We start from the raw sequence: 10,000 nt of genomic DNA on the forward strand, positions 1-10,000 counted from the left end.
TCACTACACACAGAGTACTGCATTACTACAGAGTACTGCAATACTACACACAGAGTACTGCATCACTACACACAGAGTACTGCATTACTACACACACAGCTCACCCTGCCTCTAGATGGCTTTAGTTACCTGTTAACATGAACCTGTGTCTGTATGTATATATATATATATATATATATATATATATATATATATATATATATATGGCTCTGGTTACCTGTCCAGAATGTGTAGTATTGTACTATATATTGTAGTATTGTAGTATAAGTATATATATGGCTCTGGTTACCTGCCCAGAATGTGTAGTATTGTACTATATATTGTAGTATTGTAGTATTGTAGTATAAGTATATATATGGCTCTGGTTACCTGTCCAGAATGTGTAGTATTGTACTATATATTGTAGTATTGTAGTATTGTAGTATAAGTATATATATGGCTCTGGTTACCTGCCCAGAATGTGTAGTATTGTACTATATATTGTAGTATTGTAGTATTGTAGTATAAGTATATATATGGCTCTGGTTACCTGTCCAGAATGTGTAGTATTGTACTATATATTGTAGTATTGTAGTATTGTAGTATAAGTATATATATGGCTCTGGTTACCTGCCCAGAATGTGTAGTATTGTACTATATATTGTAGTATTGTAGTATAAGTATATATATGGCTCTGGTTACCTGTCCAGAATGTGTAGTATTGTACTATATATTGTAGTATTGTAGTATTGTAGTATAAGTATATATATGGCTCTGGTTACCTGTCCAGAATGTGTAGTATTGTACTATATATTGTAGTATTGTAGTATTGTAGTATAAGTATATATATGGCTCTGGTTACCTGCCCAGAATGTGTAGTATTGTACTATATATTGTAGTATTGTAGTATTGTAGTATAAGTATATATATGGCTCTGGTTACCTGCCCAGAATGTGTAGTATTGTACTATATATTGTAGTATTGTAGTATTGTAGTATAAGTATATATATGGCTCTGGTTACCTGTCCAGAATGTGTAGTATTGTACTATATATTGTAGTATTGTAGTATTGTAGTATAAGCATATATATGGCTCTGGTTACCTGCCCAGAATGTGTAGTATTGTACTATATATTGTAGTATTGTAGTATTGTAGTATAAGTATATATATGGCTCTGGTTACCTGCCCAGAATGTGTAGTATTGTACAAAATATTGTATTATTGTAGTATTGTAGTATAAGTATATATATGGCTCTGGTTACCTGCCCAGAATGTGTAGTATTGTACTATATATTGTAGTATTGTAGTATTGTAGTATAAGTATATATATGGCTCTGGGAACCTGTCCAGAATGTGTAGTATTGTACTATATATTGTAGTATTGTAGTATAAGTATATATATGGCTCTGGGAACCTGTCCAGAATGTGTAGTATTGTACTATATATTGTAGTATTGTAGTATAAGTATATATATGGCTCTGGGAACCTGTCCTGAATGTGTAGTACTGTAGTTTATATGTCAGTATTGCAGTATAAGTACATCAGTGTACCTGTTGTGGAACTCGTAGATGTCCTGGATGTGTAGTTCTGTAGTATATATTGCAGTATTGCAGTATATATGTACAGTATATATCAGTGTACCTGTTGTGGAACTCGTAGATGCCCTGGACGTGTAGTACTGTAGTATATATTGCAGTATTGCAGTATATATGTACATCAGTGTACCTGTTGTGGAACTCGTAGATGCCCTGGATGTGTAGTACTGTAGTATATACTGCAGTATTGCAGTATATAAGTACATCAGTGTACCTGTTGTGGAACTCGTAGATGCCCTGGATGTGTAGTACTGTAGTATATACTGCAGTATTGCAGTATATAAGTACATCAGTGTACCTGTTGTGGAACTTGTAGATGTCCTGGATGTGTAGTACTGTAGTATATATTGCAGTATTGCAGTATATAAGTACATCAGTGTACCTGTTGTGGAACTCGTAGATGTCCTGGATGTGTAGTACTGTAGTATATATTGCAGTATTGCAGTATATAAGTACATCAGTGTACCTGTTGTGGAACTCGTAGATGTCCTGGATGTTTCCGAACACGATGTCGTCCTTGTTGGACAGACCAGCAGGAACGTCCTCAGAGCCGCTGGTCATCTCCCACAGGTACGTCTGCATGGGACAGCAGTGTGTTCTATCATCTGCTTTACATACAGTTACGCACTATAATGTAGTATTCACTGCTATTATATGGTGTTCTGTAGAAATGAGCAGCATGAAGTAGTATTCTATAGTGTCATTTAGTATATTATGTGATGTAAATGTTTGTTTTGTGATGTACGTTATTAATCCCTCAGGTGAAGCTCTTTCTCCCTCTGGTTGCAGCAGAAATGTGTTTGTTTTCATATTGAAGTCCTATTAAATATCCTCTGTTGTTCTCCAACAGCAGCTCAATGTTTTGGTTCTTTGGATTCAGGGTTGCAATTTAATCTCTGTTGTAGTACTACAGTTCAGTCAGCAGAGGGCGCTGTTCAGATTAACTTCTGTTGTAGTACTGCAGTTCAGTCACCAGAGGGCGCTGTTCAGATTAACTTCTGTTGTAGTACTGCAGTTCAGTCACCAGAGGGCACTGTTCAGATTAACTTCTGTTGTAGTACTGCAGTTCAGTCACCAGAGGGCACTGTTCAGATTAACTTCTGTTGTAGTACTGCAGTTCAGTCAGCAGAGGGCGCTGTTCAGATTAACTTCTGTATTCTCTATAATTTCACAAACTGTTCATGGAACAGCAGCAGCTGCAGCAATATCAGTAACATAACTAATATTTAACTAGTGTCACTCATTATGTAGTACTACACAATATTATGTGCTGTATAGTACTATGTGCTGTTATATAGTACTATGTGGTATTTAATACTGCTATTCACACACACACACACACACACACACACACACACTCTGTACCTCGATACACTCCTGCAGATCTCTGACGTAGACTCTCTCTGTCTGAAGGAGCTCAGCCATGATGTACCTGGAGAACACACACACACACACGCACGCACGCACGCACGCACGCACGCACGCACGCACGCACGCACGCACGCACGCACGCACGCACGCACGCACGCACGCACACGCACACACACACAGAGAAAGCCAAGCTATCATCCTGCACTATAATCAAACCATTAGATTTTATTATCCTGTACTCTCTCAGTTCATTTCATTGAAATGTATTGTTCGATAATAATATTACTACTACTAATACCAATAACAATACTAATACCAATACTAATACTAATACTAATATACTAATACTAATAGTACTGTAATACCAGTACTAATAGTACTCCTGCTGGCAGTACTCAGTCCTTCCTGCGTGCGGAGTGTCTCTTCTCAACACTGTGTTGTCAGAGCCAGTAGAAACAGATCATACTAACAGATAATAGTAATATTTATATTAATATTAATATTAATAGTGATAGTGATATAAATAGTGATATTGATAGTGCTATTAATAGTGATAGTGCTATTAATAGTGATAGTGCTATTAATAGCGATAGTGATATTGATAGTGATATTAATAGTGATAGTGATATTAATAGTGATTGTGATTGTGATATAAATAGTGCTATTAATAGTTATATCAATAGTGATAGTGATATCAATAGTGATAGTGATTGTGATAGCGATATCAATAGTGATAGTGATATTAATAGTGATAGCGATAGTGATATCGATAGTGATAGCGATAGTGATAGCGATAGTGATATTGATAGTGATAGCGATAGTGATTATTAATAGTGATAGTGATATTAATAGTGATAGCGATAGTGATATTGATAGTGATATTAACAGTGATAGTGATAGCGATATTAATAGTAATAGTGATATTAATAGTGATAGTGATATTAATAGTGATAGTGATATTAATAGTGATAGTGATAGTGATACTCACTCCTTCTTGCGTGCGGAGCGTCTTTTCTCGTCGCTGACCTGGTGACTCGGGTCGGACAGATTGACCTCGGGGTCGGAGTCAGACAGACTGTTGGGGATCAGCTCCAGCTCCAGGTCCTTATTGTCCTGACAGGGACACCGTACAGCACACTTGGTATTATTATTATTATTATTATTATTATTATTATTATTATTATCATTAATCATTTTCCCCTGGCAGAGTGTTGGTGTTGACAGACCGGAGGTGATGGCAGGCTGATTTGTTTCCATCCAGAGGTAGAACTCACCTTTGCGAGATTAGACTAGTTTTTGAGACTGGTTGCTATGGTAACCACAATGTGCATGGTGACGGTTACCGCCCGCGGTTACAGACTGGAAGGTAGACCAGGTTTTTTTTTATTATTATTGTTGAAAGGACAATTCCAGCCTAATTCCCTGCATCCTCTTCAGTTTGACAGCAGTTTAAATCTAGCTTTAGTCTGTCTCCTGTTCCAGACTGGAGCTGCAGGAAGAGTCTGGCTCTGGTTTGTCTGTTGGCTCGACCGGGTTGACTGACGGGAGGCGGGGCCTAACGCAACCACAGAGAATGATAGCTATTGGCTGAAATATTTATTTTTGAGAGGAAAGCAGAAATCAGAGAGGCAGTGAAGAGATATCTGGCCTCTTTTACGTTTTAACATGAAACTGAACTGAACTTCAGTCTCCAGCCTGAGTTCTGCTGCAGACTGTTGTGATGGATCACCTTTACTGACTGACTGTCTCCAGCTGTTTTCTCTGCTGTTTTTGTGAACTGAATGGGAGTGAATGAGCTGAGAGGTTTGGAAACACTGATTTAAAAATATATTTACTGGTGGAGCAGCAGGTAGAAACTGACAGAATTCACATTAAAGGGATGGACCACAAAAAATAAGCAAAAACTGGAAATTAAAGAGATTCTGCATTAGAGAGCACAACCAACTCCTCAGGAGTACACACACACACACACACACACACACACACACACACACACACACACACACACACACACACACACACACACACACACCCCACCTGTGTGCAGCCTCCCAGTGCTGTCTCCAGCAGGTGGCGGTACTGTCCCATCCGAACGGTGAAGTCGCGGTAACGTTTATCCACCGTAGAAACGCAGCGACGAAGCTCCGCCCGGTGGGCGTGGCCTTTAGCCAGCATGCTCTCAGCCAATTGGATCAGCAGATGGACCTTCTCCTGGGTATGCTGGGCGAGAGAGAGAGAGAGAGAGAGACACAGAGAGAGACACAGAGAGAGACACAGAGAGAGAGAGAGAGAGAGAGACAGAGAGAGAGAGAATTATTAAATAAAGAATAGAGAGAGGTGAGGGAGGAGTTACATGGATAAAGTGTTTCCTGGTGGATTACACACTGACATTATTATGACTGGTGTGTGTGTGTGTGTGTATGTGTGTTCTCACCTTGGCAGAAACACAGAACTCTCGGTGCTGGTTCAGCAGTTCCTGCGTCTCGGACACCGTTGCCCCCGGCGACGTGTGCGTGGCCAGGTAGTGGTCACCTGACTGCTGCAGCCAATCCAGAGCCTGGTGGGAGAGGACACGCCCAGTTAGACACCTGTCGGCCAATCAGAGTGACGTTCCTCTGGCCGCTCTGGAGGTTAACAGTTAAACTTGTGTTGACTGACTTAGTGGTTCTCAAACTGGGTTCCAGGGACCCACAGGGGTCCTTCATGAGGTCCAGGGGTTCTTCAGGAGGTTCCAGGGTTCTAAAGGAGGTTCCAGGGTTCTTCAGGAGGTTCCAGGGGTTCTTCAAGAGGTTCCAGGGGTTCTTCAGGAGGTTCCAGGGTTCTTCAGGGGGTTCCAGGGTTCTTCATGAGGTTCCAGGGGTTCTTGAGAACTATAATGCAATTTACTTGAAATTATCCCAATTAGAGAAGTCATAAGAGTAGTAGAGAGTAAAGAGTATTGTAATCCTTGGTTTCTTTCATCATATACATTGTGGACAGATTACAGTTCAACACTAAATCACATCACATCTTCTCATGTGGAACTCTGGGACTCGGTGGTGGTTCTGATGGAACTTCTAGACAGCATAATAACCAGCTGACGTTCTGCAATCTCCTGGTCAACATCGTCCTTCATCAGTACAGCTGCTCTGGACGCTTCCTGGTTCCATGTTTCATGTTTCATGGTTTCCTGGATTCCTGGTTCCATGTTTCATGTTTCATGGTTTCCTGGATTCTTGGTTCCATGGATCCGTGGTTAGCTTCTGCTCCAGAGGCTGCAGCCTATGAGCTCCTTGTTAAGATTCAGGTCGATCATTTGACTGCTAATTCACCAATAGAATAAGTGAATAATCTGCCAGGCTTGATGGAAGAATAACCTCTACTGATTAATTGTATTTAATTATTATTGGTTAAAAGTAAAAGATTTATTGAATGTTCTGTCTTTAACACAGTGGTTTGTTAAAGACAGAAAGGGGTGTGTGTATGTGTGTGTGTGTGTGTGTGTACCTGCTGGGCGTGGTTCTGGAACATCAGGTACTGCTGACACTGGTCCAGTCTGCGTTTCTTCAGAGTCCAGAAATGAAGAACTCTGTTTTCCCTCTGGAGCAACTCACTGAGAATACCTGCACACACACACACACACACACACACACACACACACACCATGAGTTAACTGTGGAGTGCCTCTGGACTATATATACAGATACATATATATATATATGTATATATATATACATATATATATATACATATATGTGTGTGTGTGTGTGTGTGTGTGTGTGTGTGTGTGTGTTGGTTCACCTTTGACCTGTTGCTCTGGGACTCTGGAATGCCCGGTGACCTCGGCGACCCCCGTCACCCCGGACACGGTGACGCTGTGTCCAGAGATGGTTGCCATGGTGACGCTGTTGCGGTGGATGTACTTGAGGAAAACCTCAGCGTTCCTCCTGGCCAGAGTGCAGGCCTGTCGCCATGGAAACAAGACTGTTATGGACCCTATAATTATACCAGCAGTTTGACTATTATGGGATGCAGCTGGGCCACAGCCTCTTCTTCCCAAAACTATTCAAGATTAGTCAAGACTAGTAAAGACTATTAAAGACTATCCAAAACTAGTCAAGCCTATGAAAGACTGTCCAAGACTATCCAAGTCTAGTCAAGACTAGTCAAGACTATCCAAGACTATTAAACTCCATCCAAGACTATCCAAGACTAGTCAAGACTATCCAAGACTATCCAAGACTAGTCAAGACTACCCAAGACTATCCAAGACTAATCAAGACTATCCAAGACTATCCAAGACTATCCTAGATTTGCCAAGACTATCCAAGACTATCCAAGACTAGTCAAGACTATCCAAGACTAGTCAAGACTATCCAAGACTATCCAAGACTAGTCAAGACTATCCAAGACTATCCAAGACTAGTCAGGACTATCCAAGACTAGTCAAGACTATCCAAGACTATCCAAGACTAGTCAAGACTATCCAAGACTATCCAAGACTATCCAAGACTAGTCAGGACTATCCAAGACTTCTCAAGACTACCCAAGACTAGTCAAGACTAGTCAAGACTAGTCAAGACTATTCAAGACCTTTCAAGACATTTCTCCACTGATTCAAAACTATTATGAACAATTCAAGATCATTCTCCTCTTATACAAGACTGTTCAAGACTATCACAGCTTCTCCTCTCCTCTCATCTCCCCTCTCCTCCTCTCCTCTCCTCTCTCCTCTCTTCTCCTCCTCTCATCTCCTCTCCTCCTCTCCTCTCCTCCTCTTCTCTCTCCTCCTCCTCTCCTCTCTCCTCTCCTCTCCTCCTCTCTTCTCCTCTCTCCTCTCCTCTCCTCTCCTCTCCTCCTCTTCTCTCTCCTCCTCCTCTCCTCTCTCCTCTCCTCTCCTCCTCTCTTCTCCTCTCCTCTCCTCCTCTCCTCTCCTCTCTCCTCTCCTCTCCTCTCCTCTCCTCTCCTCTCCTCTCCTCTCCTCCTCACCTTCAGGAACGCCTCCTTCTGCTCCATGTGTTTGTTGATCAGCGGTAGGAGGAGCTCTGGCTGTCTGTCTCCTCCTCCACACCAATCCTCCTCCCTGCGGTATTCCTGCTCCAGACTCTCCAGCACCCCACACACCTGGACAGACAGATAGACAGGCAGACAGGCAGACAGGCAGACAGACAGACAGACAGACAGACAGACAGGTAGACAAGTAGACAGACAGACAGACAGACAGACAGGTAGACAGGTAGACAGTCATGGTTCAGTAACCTGCTCCTCTGTTTCTGCTCCTCATATTAACTGGGTCAAACCTAAAGTCTCCTGCAGGGTGTCGACCCCATTTCCACCAGCAAAACAGTGCATGGTAGACAGACAGGTAGAGAGTCTGACAGGCAGACAGACAGACAGACAGGTGTGTGTGTGTGTGTGTGCGTCTATATCTACCTCTACCTCTCTCTCTCTCTCTCTCTCTCTCTCAATTCAATTCACTTCAATTCAATATGCTTTATTGGCATAAAAGCAGTGTAAGCAGCTGTTTGTGTAGAAACAATAAGGTTCAAATAGTCTCTCTCTCTCTCTCTTTCTCTCTCTCTCTGTCTCTCTCTCTCTCTCTACCTGTTGTGATGTGCGGTAGAAAGCGGCTGAAGCGTTGACCAGTTTCAGTCGGTCTTCTATCCTCAGCATGAGCGTCTGCCAGTGCAGCGCCACCGTCTGGGCGCAGGACCGCACTGCGTCCGGGTCATAGTGACCCGACCTGAGGAGGAGGAGTATGTATTAATATACAATATGACCGCATATCAATAACATTTAATATAGAATATACAAAGGTTAAATCAATATTCACAGATTCACAGAAAACAAATAATACACTGCAGAATAAAGCAATCTTATAAATAACCTTTAACTAGTTATTAACCTTTAACTAGTATTAGTAACCTGTTACTAACCTTTAATTAGTATTACTAACATGTTATTAACCTTTAACTAGTATTAGTAACCTGTTACTAACCTTTAATTAGTATTACTAACTTAACCTTTAACTAGTATTACTAACCTGTTACTAACCTTTAATTAGTACTACTAACTTGTTATTAACCTTTAACTAGTATTAGTAACCTGTTACTAACCTTTAATTAGTATTACTAACGTATTATTAGCCTTTACCTAGTATTACTAACCTGTTACTAACCTATAATTAGCACTACTAACTTGTTATTAACCTTTAACTAGTATTAGTAATCTGTTACTAACCTGTTACTAACCTATAATTAGCACTACTAACTTGTTATTAACCTTTAACTAGTATTAGTAATCTGTTACTAACCTGTTACTAACCTTTAATTAGTATAATTAACTTGTTATATATTACTACATATAACTATATGATACTACATGATATTACTACATGATACTGCATGATATAACTACATGATTCAGCCTGCCTGTATATCTGTTATATTGTTATACTGTTGAGTTGTTCATGGTTAACTAATATCAATAAGATGGAAGTAATGGTTAACTAACAGTACTGACCTGACCAGCAGCTCCGCTCGCTGCTGCAGCGCTAACGCCACCTGGTGGGTTCTCTGGAGAGAGTCAGCATGGAGGAGAGCCTGGGGGGGGGGAGAGAGAGAGACAGGTTTCTCCAGTCTCTTCCACAAATCATTATTGTGTGTTTTAGTGTGTGTGTGTGTGTGTGTGTGTGTGTGTGTGTGTGTGTGCAGTCACCTCGATGGCCTGCTGCAGGCGCTCATGCTCCCTCTGCAGCTGCTCTGCTTCGGACAGACAGCTGGAGTTCACCATGCAGGAAGACAGCATGACCTCACCTTCACTGATCCAACCCAGCACCTGGGGGGGGGGGGGGGGGGGACAGAGAGAGAGACCAGACAGAGAGAGACAGAGAGAGAGGGAGAGAGAGAGGGAGAGAGACAGAAAGAGAGAGAGACAGAGGTTGTGAGAGCAGACCAGACTTATCAGAGTAATCTCTAAATGTGAAATCAATTCAAATTCAAATTCAAGTTGAGCTTTATTGGCACATCACTGTTACTGTAACTGAAGACGACAGCGACTGACTGCTGACATTTACC

General features: G+C 41.4%; 1 protein-coding gene across 1 annotated transcript in view; it reads right to left on the reverse strand.

The window, feature by feature from the left end:
* LOC139930536 (kalirin-like) overlaps positions 1-10,000 on the reverse strand; it is a 71,645-nt gene that overhangs the window by 26,061 nt on the left and 35,584 nt on the right. The window contains 11 exon segments of the mRNA XM_078291220.1: positions 2,031-2,150; positions 2,940-3,006; positions 3,934-4,058; positions 4,983-5,165; positions 5,380-5,502; positions 6,432-6,547; positions 6,726-6,888; positions 7,914-8,048; positions 8,529-8,667; positions 9,447-9,526; positions 9,642-9,761. Coding sequence (XP_078147346.1) covers positions 2,031-2,150; positions 2,940-3,006; positions 3,934-4,058; positions 4,983-5,165; positions 5,380-5,502; positions 6,432-6,547; positions 6,726-6,888; positions 7,914-8,048; positions 8,529-8,667; positions 9,447-9,526; positions 9,642-9,761 — 1,371 coding nt within the window.

The sequence above is a fragment of the Centroberyx gerrardi genome, chromosome 21, assembly GCF_048128805.1.
Source record: "Centroberyx gerrardi isolate f3 chromosome 21, fCenGer3.hap1.cur.20231027, whole genome shotgun sequence".
In the NCBI taxonomy this organism is placed as follows: domain Eukaryota; kingdom Metazoa; phylum Chordata; class Actinopteri; order Beryciformes; family Berycidae; genus Centroberyx; species Centroberyx gerrardi.